The 20,776-nt window shown below is 42.7% G+C and overlaps 1 protein-coding gene across 2 annotated transcripts in view; it reads right to left on the reverse strand.

Moving 5' to 3' along the window:
- Positions 1 to 20,776, reverse strand: part of LOC138987950 (uncharacterized) — a 44,229-nt gene that overhangs the window by 13,954 nt on the left and 9,499 nt on the right. For both annotated transcript variants that reach the window (XM_070370944.1, XM_070370943.1), the window contains exon 2: positions 5,076 to 5,182. In XM_070370944.1, coding sequence (XP_070227045.1) covers positions 5,076 to 5,182 — 107 coding nt within the window. The remainder of the gene's footprint in view (positions 1 to 5,075; positions 5,183 to 20,776) is intronic.

The following is a 20,776-nucleotide window of genomic DNA, read 5'->3' on the forward strand; positions in this document are numbered from 1 at the left end:
CCACTTTTGCATCTTTCAAGTTGCTTCCTTTGGTTTCTTGCTTCTCAGGTCAATATAGCCAGTGGGGTTTGTTTTTGTTTTTTTGTTAATTTAATTAAAATTTTAAAAAATTGGAATATGATTGCTGTAAAATGTTGTGTTAGTTTCTACCATACAATGAAGTGAATCAGCTGTATATATACATATATCCCCTCCCTCTTGGACCTCTCTCCCACCCATCCCTCATCCCAGTCATCTAGGTCATCCCATTTTTTTTTTTCCACATTTTTAAAACTTGATTCTTTGAATTCTATAGTGCTATAAAATTTTCAAAAGTTTCACACACATGATTTCATATAAACCCATCATTTTTATTACTATTATATATATATATATATATATATTGGCTCTTTCCATTTTTCCTTTCTCTCCAGACCGTCTTGTATTTTTCCTCTTCCTGTTTGGGTCCTCTGGTCCCCAGCCCTCAGGCTTTCACTGAAACCCATGGCTGTTTCCCCTGAGGAGTGTCTTTTCCTGTGCTCTCCTCTGACTTCCTGCCATTGTGGGGGGTGGGGGTGGGTAGGGGGAGCCGGGCAGGAATGGGGATGGGGGTGCGGTTCCCAGCCTTCTTCCCTGGCAAGGGCAGAAGCAGGCCCATCCTAGACAGGGCCACACACAGCTCCCCAGGCCTCCTCCCACACCCCTTTGAACTTATTCTCTTAACGATCTCAAGGGTCTCAAGGCTGCAAATTGCATTTTAGAGTTTCCATCTGGTGCTTTCCGTGAGCTCACCATGCAGGAAACTAAGAACCACAGAAAGACCTAAAAAGTGGTCCTAGGAATCCTTGATGTAGGTTATGGCCATTACAGGCAGCACAGCCTTTCACTCATCAGGGTCCTAAAAGGATATATAAGCAGGAGTTTTGTAATCAGGTCCATACGCTCCAGGCTTAACGACCAGGACAGATCTTCGATGTTACACAATCCCCAACTGCTTTGATCTTCGCTGTCCTGGTCAGTATACCCAGCTGGATAAATAGCATTAGTCCAAAAAGAGCTTGCTGAACAAATGGTTAAAATTGATAATGTCCTACATTTGCCAGAAGCACAGGTGCTTCAGATCAATTGGGCTAACCTTGTGGAAACAATTAACACTAAGCCTTTTTATAAGACAAAAAAAGCTTTTACATTTACAGGTTCAGATTCTGGAGGTAAAATGAATTTTCTGGGAGTGAAAAATGTTCCCTGTAGAGCTGATGGATTGTTAACATTCAGTGTGGTTTACCGAGTTCTTAAAAAAAAGAAAAGAAAAACAACCCAAACAACAAAAGTAATAAGAATCTGTACCATCACCATCAGCTTATTACAACAGTTTAACTTTCTGCTTATGAGTTTTTCAATGATGACTCCCCTGAAAGCTTGAGATAAATATATTACTATGATACAGATTATCATTCTTCAAGTTTGCTCTTATCAGAACAGATCCAGGTGGAATTGGAGACTCCTACCGGAATATGGCTAGTTTCCAATGGCTTAGAAGTGTTTCTTATGACTAAATAGATAGCCTCATAATTGGGTTTGTGAGTACAGATTTGTCAAGATTCTACTTTACATGGCATGGATATTCTCAGCTCAAACCCTCAAAAAAATATTCCTCTGTAAGTACACAGGCAAATACTGAAAGCCTCATTCTAGCTTTTCTCCAGTTGGGAGGCACAATGTACATGCAAGTCTCTTTCTGTTGGTGAAGACATATTGTGTGACTTTAAGCAGATCCTTCATCACCTGGGGCCTCTGCTACCTCATGACTAGACTAAAGGGTTAGTTGCTCAGTCGTGTCCAACTCTTTGGGACCCCATGGACTGTAGCCTGTCAGGCTCCACTGTCCATGGGATTTCCCAGGCAAAAATACTGGAATGGGTTGCCGTTTCCTTCTCCAGGGGATCTTCCTGACCCAGGGATCGAACCTGAGTCTCCTGAATTATAGACAGACTCTTTACCATCTGAGTCACCAGGGAAGTGCCTAGACTAAGGCCTAGCCCTAATAATCTGTGCCCCTAATTAGAACAGTGATCAGGAAAGAGGGTTCTGCAGTCAAGTAGCTGTGGTTTCAACTGCTGTCTCCATCTCAAAGAAGTTACCTATGAATGGGCAAGATAGTTAGCCTTGGAGCCTACATTTCCTCATCTGTAAAATGGTTATAGTAATAGTACCTGCCTGAAAGGTTGGGGTAAGGATTAAGTGAGATAATTATATGAAACACTTAGCATAGGGCCTGGCCTATTACAGGTGCTGGAGAAATGTTACCTTTATTTGTAGAGTCCATATTATTATAGTAAATGGTTTATTTGTGTGTGGTTTCCATCCTTTTCACTAAACCGATCTGCTTTTCTTTTTTTCTAATTGAAATATAATTGATTTACAATGCTGTGCTAGTTTCAGGTGTACAGCAAAGTGATTCACTTTATGTAAATAGATACACATGTGTGCATGCTAAGTCACTTCAGTTGTGTCTGACTCTTTGCGACCCCATGGACTGTAGTTTGCCAGGTTCCTCTGTCCATAGGATTCTCCAGGCAAGAATACTGGAGTGAGTTGCCATGCCCTCCTCCAGGTAATCTTCCCAATCAGGGAGTGAACCCACATCTCCTGCGACTCCTGCATTGCAGGCAGATTCTTGACTACCAGGGAAGCCCATATATATATATATATACACACACACACTTTTTTTTTCAGATTCTTTTGCCTTATAGGTTATTACAAAATATTGAATATGGTTTCCTGTGCCATTCACTAGGTCCTTGTTGTTTATTTTATATATAGTAGTATGTATATATTAATCCCAGATTCCAATACATTGGTCAACTTTTATGTGGATGAATCAGGCAAACAGGTCATGGAAGACTGAGATTCTGTTATAAATTCAGAGGCGTTGTTATCAACATGACATCAATGTTCCTTCTAGGGATTCTAGTGTTTTTGATGCAAAACAATCATTAGGTGTGTGGTGTCCTCTCTGCATGGTTTCTAATGACTGTGTCTACCAAGAAGGCAAATGCCCCATTGGAAATGTGGTTCTTTTCCTGAATGATTTCTGAGCAAGGAAGAAAAGGTTTAAAAATAATAATTTTTGACAAATGATGGGAGCAGATTATAGAGGTATATGCTTTCTAGGACTGTGTGTGCATCTCAGGGGAATATTGTGTATCCTAATCAAAAATTATGGCTAATCGCCATCAAACCCACAGCAACAGAGCACGTTGTGGTAGGTGACAAGGTTATAGACGATGAGATAGCTGGAAGGGGAAGAGTGAGGATTGTGGTGCTGACCAGGAAAGGGAAGGCCTGGTTTCTGGTCCACTTAAGCTAACTGGTCAATGATTTCCTGTTTTGATTTTCATTGTCTAAAGTGTTTGGTGAACTAATTGCTACTTTGCGCAAACAACCATTTCTAGCTGGGAGGTGAGGACATTTGACTCCCCTTCTCCCAGTGGTTAGACCCAGGGTCTACCTATAAGCCAAGCAGATCATCTCTCTGCATTGAAATAGAAGCACCTGGCAGGCAAAGACCTTGCCTTCCTAGTTTACCAGTGCCTGGTACAGGATATTAGAGAATATATTCTGTATGTATATGGAATAAGTCCTTGACAGGCGCTTGTTGAATGAAAGAACAGACAGAGGTTTTTCCTCATTAGGCTGCTGGAGCAGCTTCTGCAGCAAAAACAAACAAGAGGAGGAGGAGAAGGGAGAATGGGGGAAGGAAGAGAAAGGACAGAAGGGGAAGAAGTGGGGTGGAGGAAGAGTGGAGGAGGAGGCGGGGAAGGAAAGAAGAGGAGGAGGGAAGTTCCAGCAAGTTGAGGAGGGCTCTGGTCAAGATTTCCAAAAGTTCATCTTCTCTGCACTCCTTCCCTGGCTCCCTCTTGCTCCCTAAGCTCCATCAGGAGAAGGCTGGTCATTGCTGATTTAGGATACTTTTCAAACCAAAGCTAAAAACACTTCAAAAGAGTGTGACATCTTAGGGATATCAAATGCCATGACCAGGAGATGCTGCTTACAGGAAAGTAAAATACAGCCTGTCTCTTTCTCAGTGGCTGTCATGCAGAAACAGTGGTTCCGGCTGACTTTAAAATTGCTGCCTAAATGAAGGAATGACGATCTTCTGGGAAATGTAGGCTCCTAATGGAGGGTTGTGGTTTGAAAAGTTTCCCACGCAGTGATTTTTTAAATGCCTATTGACCTCTCTGCAGTGGCTGCTTTTCCATCATAATCTGTTACATAATTACTGAGCAATTTCCAGGCTGCTTCTTACAAAACTGATTTAAACTTAGCCACCTAGACCAGCATCACTGAACTTTTTCTAGAATCTGTGGGGCTGATTAGAATTGCATTGGCAGAGCTAGAGAATCTGGTGATTTCAACCAAATGAACCCCTGGGAAAATTGGTTCAAGGGCTCCTTTTCTTTCCTAGGCTTGCAAGCGATGCTGTAAAGCCAACAATTGCGATCTAAATGGCTTGAGGAAAATTGAGTTTGGTGCCTGAATAAATGTTTGATTCCAAGTGACTCTCTCCACCTCCCAAATACTGCCCTTCCAGCATTGCATATTGAAACATGCAGTATCTGATAATCGATTTTGGTCCGAATTCTGTGATGAAAATAACAGAAGCAGAGTCCGGGTATCTTAAGCAAAGAAATGAATGTATTGGAAGGATACAAAAGAGCTCACGGAACAGAAGGAGAAGCCAGGAATCCACTTTATCAAAGTACGAGAGAAGCTGTAGGAATTCAAGTGGCAGGAATAATACAATTCCCTTTGGCCCTTGCTACCAGAGTAAGTGACTTAGAACCATTCTCAGTTTTTGCATCACTTGTCTCCACACTAAAATTCCAGCTCAAGAGCATCTGGGAGACCTAGTTTCAGCTACGTATGTGCTCTCCGTTCGGTTAGGATAGGGGAAGGCACCGTGATGGAAAAATGTTTCTCCTACAGGGAAAAAGGGATTCTCCAGAGAAAAATCAAGGCTCTCTCTCCTCAGGCTGTGGTGGCGCATGTCTGCCCCACTGCAGGGTAGAACATGGTGTGTATTTTTAACTCACCAGCCTCCAGTTCTACGCCATATCTTCCTTCTCCTCCAAACCATGTGTTAGCACACCAGGACAGCACACACCCGTCCCTGCAGAACAGTCTGGGATGTGTGAGCAGCCTAGAATTTTGGAGAAGGAGAAAAACGAGTTAAAGGAATGATGTGGGAGAGCGGAGGTGTGCGTATCATGCTCTTCTGAGCTGTTGATTTCTGTTCTCCTCAGGTCAACACATTTTTTATTTAATTTGAGAGAAACTCGAATTATACTTCTACAGCAGTACCTTCAAATCTGCTATCTGTGATTTCTTTTTTTTAACATGTGAAGAGAAAATTAAGAGTAATATCCAAGATGTTTTTTAAATTTCTTTTTCTAGAACTGACCTCTCTAAAATTTATTACATCATACAATTAATTATAACATGCACCAGTAATTTAAAATATTCTTTTATTGATGAGATAGACAATGACAAAAACTGAGGGTGCCACAGAAGTGGGGAAGTTGTTGGGCAGATTCAGCACCCTCACTTCCAGCTGCTCCAAAGCAGCTTGCTCATTTGATGGTCCAGTCTGTGATGTATCTTGCTCGAGGGTTTCCATGAAAATGACCTCTCAGGTGAAACTTCCTAAAAATCTATAATGCACCCAGGATTTCATCCCAGTGCATCCTGGAGTGGAGCAAAACAACACCTCCTAGAGAAGAAAATATCTTCCAGGGTTACACCTGTGCTAGCCTTAGTTTGAAGAATACGTATCTAATTCTGTTGCTGCTTCAGAAAATATAAAGACTTGTATCTCTCTTAAACGTATTTGTTACTTCTTTTAAAACTTTGGTATGTTTTATACAGTTCGGCAAAAAGTTAACCCTTGACTTTGATTCATGTTAGAGCAAATCAGTACATTCATTCCACTTCTCTTTTCCCTTTCAGTTCCAATCACCTCCCCCAGCACTGCAAATTTCCCTCCCCTCTCAGTGGCGACAAGTCCCCAACCCAGAATGGAGCTGATGTTTACCAGATATCTGTCACACGACAAACATAAATATATGTGTAATCCAAGATCCAGAGAGGTTTTAAAAAAAAAAGTATTCAGGGTCACAAAGCTAGTAATTGTAAGTTCACATTGGAACCTCTATCTGTCTGATTTCAAAGCACATTCCTCCCATTGTATTACGTCAAATAAGATAGTTGGCTATCAGCTCATCAAGAACTACTACACATTCCAGGAAAAAATGCATATTACGAGTTCCTAAGACCAAAATGACGCTAGAAGAGTTGGCTAAATGGAGGCAGAAATATGTCAGATATGTTGTATCTGACATATAGTCTCGTGGTTCTCTCCCTTTCCTGTTGGGGGTGCCCAGAGGGTGAGCGAGTGGATTGAGTACTCCTGAGCTCAGTGTTGAGCAGTTTAGGTCAGGGAGAAGGATGGCTAAAGGTTGGAGGACCATAAAGTCATGGTGAAAACTTATAAACTAGATGAAACAAAGCTTTCATTTAGGTGGACATTGATTCATTCTTTCATACAATGAGTATTTATGCTGTGTGTCTTTGAGTGTCTATGAGAGAGCAGGCATGCAAAGATGAGTAAGACATGGCTCTTCCTTCAAGGAATTCAGTGTCTATTGAGGAAGAGAGAGAAGTTAACAAGCTGTCAGAGTGGAGTGGGATAATACATATTTTCTCTGTCCTTATATGCCCATTCTATAATCAACATGTCATGGGCACACACTGGTTTTTGCTCGTACATTATTCTCTCCAATCTGACTTTCTCTAGAAGGATTACATCTTCTCCACTGGAAAATCTGATGAGACTTTTAAATCTAGGGGTTTTCAACCCTCTGGGTACACGCATCCTAAGTCGCTTCAGTCGTGTCTGACCCTGTGTGACCCCATGGACTGTTTGTTGCCCACCAGGCTCCTCTGTCTAGGGGATTTCCCAGCCAAGAACACTGGAGTGGGTTGCCATGTCCTCCTCCAGGGGATCCTCCCGACCCAAGGATCGAACCCAGGTCTCTTTTGTCTCCTGCATTTCCAGGCAAGTTCTTTACCATGAATGCCACCTGGGAAGACCCCACAACCCTCTACTCACCAACGAGTGGCTTCCTTACCAAGCCGGAGCACTGTTTATTCCTTGGAATCAAAATCTTAAAGGAGGATAGAAAGGGAAAAAAAAAAAATCCCCAGAAATGACAGAAAATCATTCATTCTGGATCAGGGCACTGACAATACTTGAGTGTTCCTAGGCCCATCCCTGCCAGTTTCTATCAATTTAGGCATCTTCTGGACCCTCCAGAGAGCTGATAGAAATCCTCCTGATAAAGTCCCTTTTTTTATATATATATATAATTTTATTTATTTATGTTTGGCTACACTGGGTCTTTTTTGCTTTGCTTGGGCTTTCTCTAGTTGCAGCTAGCAGGGACTATGCATCATGCTGGTGTGTGGACTTACTGCGGTGGTGTCTCTTTCGTTTCAGAGCACAGGCTCTATGCACGTGGCCTTCAGTGGTTTTGGCTCACAGGCTCTAGAGCGCCGGCTCAGAGGTTGTGACCCATGGGCTTAGTTGCTCCCCAGCATGTGGGATCTTCCCAGACCAGGGATTGAACCCATATCCCCTGTATTGGCAGGCAGAGTCTTATACACTGTGCCACCAGGAAAGTCCAGGTCGCATTGTTAAACAGTGAAAAGACAAAATCCCCTGGGTGTGATATGGGTTGTCTGGGACAAGATTGAGAGCAGGAGGACCAGTTAGGAGACTACTGTAGTAATCCACATGAGACATGGTGAGAGACTGAACTCACTGAGTAGAGAGTGAAAGAAGGAAAGATGAATTCTAGAATCCAAAGAGATAGAGCTAGCTGGACTTGATGACCACCATGCAGAAATATGAAGAGTCACAAGAATTGTTTTTCCATGAAACCATGTAGGGCAGCTCACGTCAACTCCTTTCTGTTGGTCTAGAGGGTATGCTCTAACCTGGCCTTGGTTCTGGTGGTGCTTTCTTACCTGTGAAGGCTGCCTCTTCGCCCCCCTCTATCCTCCTAGTCCTGGGATGAACACATCACTTCCTCCCAAAAAATCATCTCCATTATCCAGTTGGCAGGGACATCAAATTCCTCCTTTCGCCTTGCCTCCTAAGCCCCTAGGGTACGTGTACAGTAGATTCTTGGAAATAGCTCTGGACAGCATGTCATTGTCCAACCTCAACAAGCACATTCCGATGACGACTGGACGTCACATGGACATTCGCTACATTTGTGATTCCATTTATATCCTCACCTACATGACCACAGCCCACGCAGTTCACACCACCTCAGCGCTCCTTCCCTATCGGGTTCCTGAGGTGTCCTGTGCCGTCAACTCTGCTACAGAGGAAAGGTGTTCAAGGAGTGGTGTGGTCATGTGGAAAGAATCCGGCAGCGCTGGGCAGAGGTGGACCTGGTGGACTATGCTCTTTCCCCTCAAAAGGAACACACAGCTCACAAGCAAACAGCAACCTTTGTGAGTCAGTGCCCGCTCTGCCTGACTGTCCTTTGCACCAATCTTTTGAACCAATAAATACAGGAACACCCACAACTACCACCTCTTATCTGCAGGAAAATAAGCCAGTTAGGGAAGTTGTGCAAGACACTGAACAAATATCCACAAGAACCAAGCACTCCACCCTCCCTGGAAAGCCCTTCAACCCTGGATGTGAGGCGCTCACTGTTGAGATGGAGAAGAATTGACAATGGCTTTAGTTGGGTCTTTCTCTAGTTTCTCTTTTTTTTTGGAAGATATCTTGGAACTTGAGGCTCTTTAAAAAAAAAATAACATTTTAAGGAACATATTAGTGGCATTCAGAATATCACATTATTTCCTGGGTGATCTTCTGAGAAAATAAAAGCAAGATATTGGTGTGTTCTAGTGACTTTAGGAACCTCAGACTTTTCAGATCCATGCTATTAAATAACTCCCCTATTTAAGGCTGTCCAAGTAACTAATGGGCTGCAGACTCTCAGACTGTGAAGGAAATCTTGAAGGATGATAGAAGACAAAGAAACCAACATATCTCACTTACAGTTGATGCTCCCAGGCAGTTTTTTTGCTGGGTGATTAGATTATTGTATGTGTTACAACTTGATCACCTGTATTTCATTTCAAATACATTTTCCTTAGTTTCTTTGCCAGCAAAGCACACTTGATAGAAATGCCTCAAAATCAATTTATACTGCTCCACTAGTTTTATGCATTTTAAATTTCAGGAAACAACAATTAGGATATTTTCAATGAAGAAAAGAGCTCCATTAAGCTGCCACAAATGTCAAAAGTTCCTGGCTATGCGAACACTTATGTAATTGTTCTGGAAACCCCACGCACCGGAGTAGACCTACAACATAAGGAATGACTCACTATTTCTACGCACATACTCTCCCTAAAATGTGCTCCAGTTTGTTTTTTTTCCCCTGAAGGGGGAAAGACAAAATATGGTACATCAAATCCAAAAGTTCTTTCTGTTATCTTTTGGAAGTACTGCCTCACATGAGAGCATTAGAAGACGTTGCTGTTTTCATTAATGAAGCAGCCAGATGGGCTAGAATTAAAACAGGTTGAAACTCTGAAATCCTTCCTGAAAGACAAAATCACATAAAGAATGTGTGGGTTCTCAAGTTTCCAAATGGTCTGCATTTCCTCTTGTGACTTTATCCTCAAGTTTGTTTTTTAAAAGTTGTAGCTGGTAGCATATGACTGGTGTCTTATCTTCTGAGCAATGTTAAGGCACACACCATCAAACGCCAATGAGAACACACAGGCCTGGGCCCACAACACCAAGGCTCATATACTCCCAGAGCTTTTTTAAAAATATTTATTTATTTGGCTGTGTGGGGTCTCAGCTGTGGGCTGTGGGATTTTCACTGCATCAAGCATGGTCTTTCATTGTTGCTAACGGACTTTCTAGTTACTCTGCAGCATGTGGGATCTTACTTCCCCAACTAGGGATCAAACCTGTGTCCCCTGCATCGCAAGGTGGATTCTTAACCACTGGACAACCAGGGAAGTCCCATCTCTGGGGGCTTTTAATGGATACCTTGTTACTGTTCAGCCACTAAGTCGTATCCATCTCTTTGCGATCCCAAGAACTGCAGCATGCCAGGCTCCTCCGTCCTTCACTATCTCCTGGAGTTTGCTCAGATTCATGTCCATTGATGCTATCTAACCATCTCATCCTCTGTTGCCCCCTTCTTCTTTGGCCTTCAACCTTTCCCAGCATCATGGTCTTTTCCAGTGAGTTGGCTCTTCGTATCAGGTGGCCAAAGTATTGGAGCTTCAGCTTCAGCATCAGTCCTTCCAATGAATATTCAGGGTTTATTTCCTTTAGGATTGACTGGTTTGATCTCCTTGCTCTCCAAAGTACTCTCAAGAGTCTTCTCTAAGTCCAAATGCTTGTGGGGAACTTGCTGAAGCATACTGCATAAGCTGTGTCCCCTACAGCACATGTTTGGTGCTACCAACACCATGGTAGAGCATTAGCAAGAGATGGAATGAAGTTTAGACATTCCATCAGTGGGGAACCAAACCAGGTTTGTTTATGTGAGGACTCTAGGGGCAGTTCTGTTGGGCAGTTGAAACAGATTGTAAATGGGAGTTCCTGTTTAGGCAGTGATGGGCTGGCCATATGGTGGTCATCAGAGATTTTCAACAAGAGGTCATCAGTCTGTACCCTACCTGAGAGGATGAAGAGTAGGAATCTGGCAGGCAATACCCAACGTGGATCAAGCTGCCACAGATGGAGATGAAACAGGAGTTCAGAACAGAACCTGGAGCCCAGCTGACCAGATACTGATTAGATAAACCTGGAGCCCAGCTGACCAGATACTGATTAGATGAACTACTTACACTTCCTCTGACTAAGAGTAGACTTGGGTTCAACTCCTGGGATAGTGCTGAGCTGCACATGAGTCTCCATGGCCTCAGCCCAGGATTGAGCCTGAATTCAGGGAAAGACACCAGGCAGATGGCCAAGCACCACCCACACCAAAGTTCTCGTGGCTCTCAGCCCAATTTTTTTTTTTTTTTTTAACAATTTCATCCCTTTTCACAAGATGTTTTAATTACTTGAAATTCACAGGTCCTAACTCCTCAGGATCTAGTTCAAAAAGCGTCTCCTTTTCAAAAAGTTCAAAAAGTGAATCCCTTCTTCACTCCTGACACTTTCTATACCTTGTCTTATCCTGTTTTTCTTTACACATCTCTCCTTGAGTAGCCTTCAAGCTTCTTGCCAAATGAGCTTTGGCATCTCCTGAGCCCAGCACAGCACCAGCACAGCCTAAGATCTGAACACATATTTAATGATAAATAAATGGATGGTGTAACTGAATGATTCAGTTCACTTAATGGGGTGAGCAAGTATTTATCAAATGGAAGCTGATCAATAAACAAGTTAACGAATGAATTGTTAACATTCCACATATTGACAAAGGATACAGAATGATAGCAGTAGATAACAGTTATGTACTGCTGACTGTCCTGGGCGCCTTACATAGATTATCTTATTTCATCTTCATAACAACTTAAGATGGAAGTGCTATTATGACACCCATTTTACAGGTGAAAAAATGGAGGCATCGTGCTAGAGTCTTTAAGAAGTTAGTCTGATCTGAGATCTGTTCATTCTACTCAGCAATAGGATCACTCACTTCTCAGGCCTTTCACTTGCCACCGGGATGTGGTGACTGTTGGGGGTGGGAAAGATGACATCAGGCCCTCCTTGTCTCTCTGCCTTTCTCTTCCTCCCCTTCCGGTGTGTCTTGCATTAACAAGAAGAGTATGTCTCCTGCAGTTTGATTGCTGGTTCCCCCATGATGACTGCCCCTTTCTCTCCTGATGAGGATAGGCTAGAGTTGTACTGAAAAAGGGCTTCCCTGGTGGCTCAGATTGTAAAGAATCCACCCGCAGTGCAGGAGACCCAGATCCAATCCCTCGGTTGGGAAGATCCTCTGGAGGAGGGCATGGCAACCCACTCCCGTATTCTTGCTTGGGGAATCTCATGGACAGAGGAGCCTGGAGGGCACAGTCTATAGGGTTGCAAAGAGTTGGATGCCATGAAGTGACTTAGCACGCACACATGCATGTACTGAAATAGTCTATAGAGTTGGTTCCTTTGAGTTCTTGACCTTGCTAGCATCAAGGTGTAGGTGTGGCAGAAGATGAAATGAAATAATAAGGCATTTCCCTAATCATCTGATATCTGTGTATCTACTTCCTTTTGAAGACCCCAGGAAGTACTTTACCTACATCATCCACTTCAGTCCTCACTTCAACCCCTGGAGGGAGGTATCCTTATCCCCCAACACACTTATGAGGCAACTGAGAGTCCCAGACGTTTGGCAATCTTGCCTAACGTCCCTGAAGCTGAACGAAGAGCCAGGATTGGAACCGAGGGTCGTCCGCCTCCAAGAGACACAATTCAGGAACTGTCTACGAAGTCCTTCTTTTTGAGCATGCTTATCAACACGTAGCATGCTGTCACTAAAATACTTTGGTGGTGGGGACATGGCCATAGTCATCTTCTCTGGCTATGGGTCAAGGTCTCCTTTAAAGCATGACTTTGATGGCAGCCTTTTGGTCTGCTTACTAAAGAAAGTCATAAAGATGTCATTCATTCATGTAAAGTCAGAGACAGAAGCCAGGTATGATGGTGTCTCCTCCCTCTACTGACTTCCCCTGTCCTCTCCTCTTCTGCTCTTTAGCAGCTCAGTCACTCACAGATTACATGCAGCTGTTTTCATTGACCTGCTCACGACGGATGACAAGTGGCTCTTACGGAACAGGGTACCAGTAGGAGAGAGGAGCCCGGAGCCTTCGCCCACGCTGTTTGCTTTGTGAAATTCCAGACTGTTTAATCTGCTCTACCTCATCCTGAGAACTCCAGATTCCACTTTTCTTAATGACTTTCCCCTCTTTGAATGCCTACACAGTTATCTTTGAAGAAGGAGAAAAAGAATAGATGAATCATTTGCAGGAAACGGAGGGGAGAGAAGTGTGGTTGGAACAGCAGATGGCTAAGTGTGTGGGCATGTGGCTGCCTCCGTTGTTCCTTCCCTCCACCACCCTCTGGACACGAGTCCTTTGGGAGTCAGTGTACACTCATTTTGGGTGGGGGCTGCGCCCGATTTCAGACACTAACATGTAATTGCACATCTGCTCAGATTCCTCTCAGACACTGAAATTCCAGGGAGAGTGGGAAACTCAGGCTAGGTTCAGATTGAAATGTTGGTCCTCTCTTTGAAGTTTTGACATTAAACATTCTAATAAGGTGATAAACTCCTTTCAGTTAGTAGCAAGAGAATTTCTCGTGCGGTCTTCTTTCTCCTGTAGAATATGAAGTCAGGACGTGAATTTTCTTTCCGTGCCACAGGGCAAGCTCTCTAACCCGGGAAGGGGTTGGCAGATGTGTACAGGGAAGCCAGAGGAGACAGACTACCTATAGATAGAAATCTGCATTAAGCAGGAAAACACAAATTGTTCTTGGTGGGGCTTTTGGTGGGGGCCGGGGGGTGCAGAAAGGACATAAAGACACTACAGTTGTGGGGACAAGTGTCCATGTATTGCTCTCCAAAGGTAGCTTTTTGCTATATATATGGAGATGATACCAAAGACGGTCTGTTCACTTGGATAACTGAAATAAGTTTCCAGAATCCCGAGAATCCAAGAGAACATACATTTTTGGAAAAGCTTGACTTTTTTCCCCAGAAGGTTTCGTGTAGACCCTCCTGTTACTTCTAAGTAAATTTCCAAATGTTATCTGGATGTCACATCAAGATAAGTAATTGTGGCCATTTTATTTTTAGATTACGAAACTCATTCCATCAATAAACTCTTCCACCGATTTTCCCCCCACTTCCATCATCACCATCTGCCCTCCCACCTCTGGCTGCACAGGACGGGACTCTGGTGTGAGCACGTGAATGAATGTGCAGAGAGGTAAGAGCTTGGTAGTTTTTAGTGCAATAGGATTTTTGGTAAAATACATGTCTAGAAGTTGAGATATGTTTCTTAATGTGTGAGCATGCCTACTTATTCGTTAAGCCACATCTGACTTTTGGCAGCCCCACAGTCTGTAGCCCATCAGGCTCCTCTGTCCATGGGCTTTCCCAGGCAAGAATACTGGAGTGGGTTGCCATTCCCTTCTCCAGGGGGTCTTCCCAACCTAGGGATTGAACCCAAGTCTCCTGCATTGACAGGTGGGTTCTTTACCACTGAGCCACCAGGGAAGCCCATGTTTCTTAACAGAAATTATTATATACCACTTGGAAACAAAGAACTGTGGTAAAATGCATTTTTTTTAAATTAATGAACACTCCTTCAGAATCAACTTTAATCATAAAAGTCATCTGATCAAGAATGAGTAAACTCAGCCCAGAAATCAATCTAAATGATCATAAAAAAAATCTGTCATCATAAATCTAGTAAATAATAGAATTTTCACCTTCATTATGATGTGGTGAGTTGTTTATCTGAAAGTCCTTCATATTAACCTTCATAAAAGCACTAATTCTTGGATCCTCAAAAGCTTTAAAATAACTCTTCATAATTTATAAACATGGCCATACCAGACTAATTTGTGTGGTTCTTGGGATGTCCCACCCAGCTTCACCTGACCCCCAGCCCCAGCATGGTCCTGAATGGACAGCCTCCTGGGGCTGGAGAGGGTGGGGGATTGGGGTGGGGATCTGGTGGGATCACAGCTCACCTGCCATAACAGGAACCTCATCAGTGGTTCCTGGCCCAGGTCTGACCTGACAAAACTCATGCCCAGGGAAGGCTGCTGCCCTCCCGCCTCTTCCAGGCAGCTTGCTAAGATGTGGAATCTGGCTTCCCTAATGGCTCCCTGAAATGGCCGAGTAACAACCCAGATGTTCAGGGGACTAAAACTTTGAGTCAAGGAACTAGAGGCCGAGAAGATAAATCCTTCTTCCTTTCTCCACCCCCACCTCTATTTGATGGATTGTTTCAAGGTGACTTGCAGGATGAGCAACTGGCTCGTAATTCTTCATGACTTTATGGCCAGTCCCCAACACGCCTGCCTAGTAACTGCATTCCTTTCTCCCCTGTCTCATCTCTGTGTCTCACTTTTGCAGCCCTGGGATTGCAGGGGCCATCATAGCAATCTCTGCCATAGGTTTTATTCTCTAGGGAATTTGGCTAATGATTAAAAAAAAAAACTCCACACATCATATCTTCAGTCTAGCCTCCTACCTACAGTCTATTTTCTTTTTAATAAGAATGAACAGAGATCTAAAGTTTATATCAAGGTTAACTAGAGCTGCTCCAGTGAAGTGCCTCTGGGTGGAGAATATGTTCTCTAAATCTAACTTCTCTGTAAGTGGGTTTCATCTCACCACAGGATGCTTGGATACTAGCAGTTCTTTTCTCAAACTGATTGCTTCTGTCCAGCCTGGTTGGAGGGAGCATCTGCCAACCCCTCCCCGGGTTAGAAAGCTTGCACTGTGGCTCAGAAAGAACAACCCAGAAATAGTTTTTCTTACATATAGCCTGGTATTTACAAACCTACCTCCAGATCTCTATCGTATTTGATGCCACGCTCCATCTTCCTTGTATACTTACCTTCCCTTTTACTCTCAGCAAATTCCTGATATGTATGTACGATAAATCTGTTTCAAAGGAAAAATCAAAATCTTTTTGATTCAGGACATTCTGTTTTGGGTAAAATATGTATCTTTTAATCGACAGTTTGAGAATATCAGACACCAAGAGCAATGTGATATTTGAAGACTGTAAACAAGACACTTTAAACCATACCCAGAATGAGAAAGTGAAAAATATTTCATTTCCATATTTAATGAACCAGATAGTATCTTCTTATGGAGAGAAAGGGGGTGAGGATAAAGGCGCTTAGATTTTTAGTGCTACTGAAAAGCAGAGTCTATGAATGTTGGAAGAGAGTATTAAGGCTGTTATTTTAATGAGTTAAAATTCTTCAGAAGGTTTGCATTGATAATAATATCTGAGGCTGAATTTAAGACAAACACTCTTCTGGGATTAAAACAAAACAAACAAAGATTGGGACTCTTGGATCCTGAGCAAGCCTGAGGAATGAGAAAAGCTTTCATTATAAGATGGCATTTAGAATGAGATGGAAAGAAAAAGTCAGGTATCAGTGAGTTATATATCAAAGTGTGTTCAGGGGTTGTTAAAGGCCTCTACATTTTTTTTTTTTTTAATTTGAAGCTAATGATTGAGTTATGGTATTTTAAGTTCAGTGGCTACTATCAACTTAATATTACGGCTGAAAAATAAGGTATAAAAATAAAATAGGATTTTTATTTTATTTACCAGTCAAAAAAAAAAAAAAGGGACAGAATATGAGTAGATAGTTCAAAGACAAGGAAATTCAAACAGACTTTAAACATGTGCCAAGATGCTTGATCTGACTCTTAGTATGAGAAATGGACGTTAAAGTTGCCACAAGATATCCAGATTCATCTGTCAGATTGGCAATAGCTTTAACAGCACAGTGTGTCAGCTAAGGTATGAAAAAATACATTAGTGGTAGGAATGCAAACTCTACAGTCTCGGAAAGGGGCATTTGAGTGACAAGAAGCAAAATCATATACTTGCATACTCTAAGCAAGCAATTCCACATGTAAGAATGTATCCCACAAACATACTCATACACAAAGTGGACAAGTGAATAAAAGCATACTCACTGCAGTCATTGCTTGCACTGGTAAAATAGATAATGAGGAACCACCATGCCCACTGACAGGAAGATTTCATAAATAAACCATGCTGTGCTCACACAATGGAAAACTATTTGTGTGTGCTAAGAATTGATGCTTTTGAACTGTGGTGTTGGAGAAGACTCTTAAGAGTCCCTTGGACTGCAAGGAGATCCAACCAGTCCATTCTGAAGGAGATCAGCCCTGGGATTTCTTTGGAAGGAATGATGCTAAAGCTGAAACTCCAGTACTTTGGCCACCTCATGCAAAGGGTTGACTCATGATGCTGATGCTGGGAGGGATTGGGGGCAGGAGGAGAAGGGGATGACAGAGGATGAGATGGCTGGATGGCATCACTCGATGGATGTAAGTCTGAGTGAACTCCGGGAGTTGGTGATGGACAGGGAGGCTGGAGTGCTGCGAGTCATGGGGTCGCAAAGAGTCGGACACGACTGAGCGACTGAACTGAACTGAACTGAAGTCACTTCAGTCCTGTCTGACTCTTTGTGACTCCATGGACTGTAGCTTGCCGGCTTCTCTGTCCATGGGCTGCTCCAGGCAAGAATACTGGAGTGGGTTGCCGTGCCCTCCTCCAGGGGATCTTCACAACCCAGAGATCAAACCCACATCTTTTATGTCTACCTCCATTGGCAGGCAGGTTCTTTACCGCTAGCAGCACCTGGGGAGCCCATGGAATACTATAGAGCAACTAAAAAGAATGAGGAAGCTCTATGTTTTCTGATGTGAGCCCATTTCCAAAATGTGTTCAGTGAAAAATCAAATTGCACTCCTGTATGTTTAGTCTGCACTGTTGTGTAATGATAACATCAGCAATAGTAAATGTGTATGTTTGTATATGTATAGTCTCTCTCTTCGAGGGTATGCACCAGACTAGTTAACAATTATTGTCTCTAGGGAAGGGATCTAGGTGTCTAGGAGAGGCTTACTTTAACTCTCTACCACTTGTTTCCTTTTGAATTTTGTTCCATGCATGAGTATTATCTGTGCTGTGACTTAGGCGCTCAGTCGTGCCCGACTCTTTGTGACCCCATGGACTGCAGCCCGCCAGGCTCCTCTGTCCATGCAGATTCTCTAGGCAAGAATACCAGAGTGGGTTGCCATGCCCTCCTTCAGGGGATCTTCCCAACTCAGGGATTGAACCGAGATCTCCCACATTGCAGGTGGATTCTTTACCGTCTGAGCCACCAGGGAAGTCTGAGTATTATCTATCCAAATATGTCACTAATATTTATTTTTTAAGAGGAGGAAAAACTGTATATGTAGACATTTGAAAGGGAGTTTTCATCTAATTCACGAGAAAACTCTATTCTGTTGTTCCAAGTCAACTGGAAGCAACATACACATTATTTTTTCATTTATTTTAAAATAAGCTTTATTTATTTAAAATAAACTTTATTCAGGGCAGTTTTCCATTTAGGGCAAAATTGAGCAGGAGGTTTCCCATCTACTCATGTGCACAGCCTCCCCCATTACCAACATCCCCCACCAGAGTCCATTTGTTATAAACCATGAACCCATAATGAGATGTCATTATCACCAAAAGTCCACAAATTAAATAAGGATTCACTCTCAGTTCGGTACATTCTATGAATTTTAACAAATATATACTGATACATATCCAGCATTTTAATACTGTTCAAAATAGTTTCACTGCCCTAAATATCCTCTGTACTCCACCAATTCACCCCTCTCTCCCTACAACCTCTAGCAATCACTGATTTTTTTCCTGTCTCAGTAGTTTTGTCTTTTCAAGAGTGTCATATAGTGGGAATCATGCAGTGTGTAGCCTTTTTCAGATGTGCTTATTTCATTTAGCAACATGCATTTAATTTCCTTCCATGTTTTTTCATATCTTGATAACTCATATTGTGATATTTAAACTGCCCTTAAAATAAGACCTAATTTGTGCAAGCTTTAAAAAGTTAAGTTATTCTTCTATAATTTGTAATCTCCCAATTGCTTGGTGATGAATTTTGCCATTAAGTTTTCCAAGAAATGCATGGTAAGTGAGAACAAATTAAACAGAAAAATTTACTGTACCAGAGCAAATATTTCCATTTTGGAGAACTAATCACTTCTTCCTTATGTAAGTGTACTTTAGAAAGTACTGTATGTTATCTTCTTCTTATGCCTTCCTGCCATGTCTTCTTATTACATCATTCCATAATCACTTAGTTTTCATACATAAAATGATGATTTTTGGAGTTCCTCATTGTAAGTCTAAATCTTCCCATCCTGTGTTGGTGGGACTCTGTCTGTCACCACCACCACCATCCTTATGGATCTTGAACTTGATACTAAGACGACACTGAGGCTACCTCTGCAACAGTCTCTCTTAGATCATGGTCCCAGCTGTAACCTACTTGAGGGGAGTGTCCCCACGTGATTTATTCTTTTACCCCTCAGAAGACCTTGCCCCAACTCATCAGAGATACCGAGCATGGATTCTCTGAAAGGTAGAAGACAGTCATTTTGGCAAAGCATAAAACATTTTCAATCTGTACTGCCTTCTGCGACAGATACTGATGATATTTTTCCAAAAAGAGGAGAGAAGTCTGCTATGGTTCAGGGCAGTGAAATGGACATCTCATTGTCAGAGAGACTCTGGGAGCAGGTGGAAAAGGCACGGCCAGGTGTCCTCTGCTACCAGGCCAGCCTCCAGGGGCCCCAAACACAAGAATACCTGAAAGCAATATGCCCAATTCTCCACTTAAATAACCATGTTTAGCTCTGTCTACAGATAAGGGACGGCCCTCCACCTCCATTGCAGCAATAGGACTGATCCCTTACAATTTTGTTTCTAATGAAAAATATGAGGGACAGAAGCTGTATTCATTTATTTATTAACAAAACTTCACTTTAAGGAACAGTGATTGTAATCCCACTTGTTGCATGTATTAGAAACGCCACTTCTTGAGTGGTGGAACTTCTCTAGAAGCTTAACTAGGATGCTTTTACTCCACTTTCAACTTTTCCGCAGGTCTGAAATTTTCATAATAAAAAGTTAGAGGCAAAAAGCAATTTCTCTCCTGGAGAGAAATGACATCACTGGCATTTAGAAGAACGTTTTCCCCCCCTTTCCTGGCTACAATTACAAGCATCTCTCAGTACCTCCCGGTGTGAGGTAAGATAAGGATTTTGTCATCTTCTATTAATAGGGAAGGATTTTGAGTCACAGAAGGGCTAAGTGATTTTTCTAGCCCCAGAAATAAGAAGAATAAAATGAAGCAAGATGATTAGTTCATTATTTTAGGAACAGAACTATTGTGGTGAAGAGCATCATTTTCTTGAACAATTGCAATTGCTTCCTAATTGGTTTTCCTGCCCCCAGTTTCTCTCTCTCCTCCAGTCTACTCACTCCTTTTGTTAACAGAACCATATTCTGAAATCACGTCACACATATAAATATCTGTGATGACTTCTCACTATCTAAATAAAAATTCCAAACTCCTTAGCAGGATATCCAAAGCCCAGGTCCACCTGGCTTTAAACTCCCTTTCCTCTTTCTTTGCCTCTGTGTCCTTTATAGGGCTTCCCACGTGGCTCAGTGAGTAAAGAATCCGCCTGCAATGCAGGAGATGCGGGTTCAATTTCTGGGTCGGGAAGACCCCTGGAGAAGGGGTAGGCTACCCAGTCCGGTATTTTGAGGCTTCCCTGGTGGCTCAGATGGTAAAGAATCCGGCTGCAATGCAGGAGACCTGGGTTTGATCCCTGGGTTGTGAAGATCCCCTGAAGAAGGGAAAGGCTACCCACTCCAGTATTCTTGCCTGGAGAATCCCATGGACAGAGCCTGGCGGGCTACAGCCCATGGAGTCTCAAAGAGTGGGACATGACTGAGCGACTGAACATGCACACCCTCTCTAACTGCTCACCTGCTCTCCAGTTCTCACGCACAGCTGTCCTTGCCTCCAAACCTTCGTTCATGCCACCTGGCTCTTATCCAGAGTGCCTTTCTTTCTCTATCCCTCTGG

This window comes from Bos mutus, chromosome 5, assembly GCF_027580195.1.
Source record: "Bos mutus isolate GX-2022 chromosome 5, NWIPB_WYAK_1.1, whole genome shotgun sequence".
NCBI lineage: Eukaryota > Metazoa > Chordata > Mammalia > Artiodactyla > Bovidae > Bos > Bos mutus.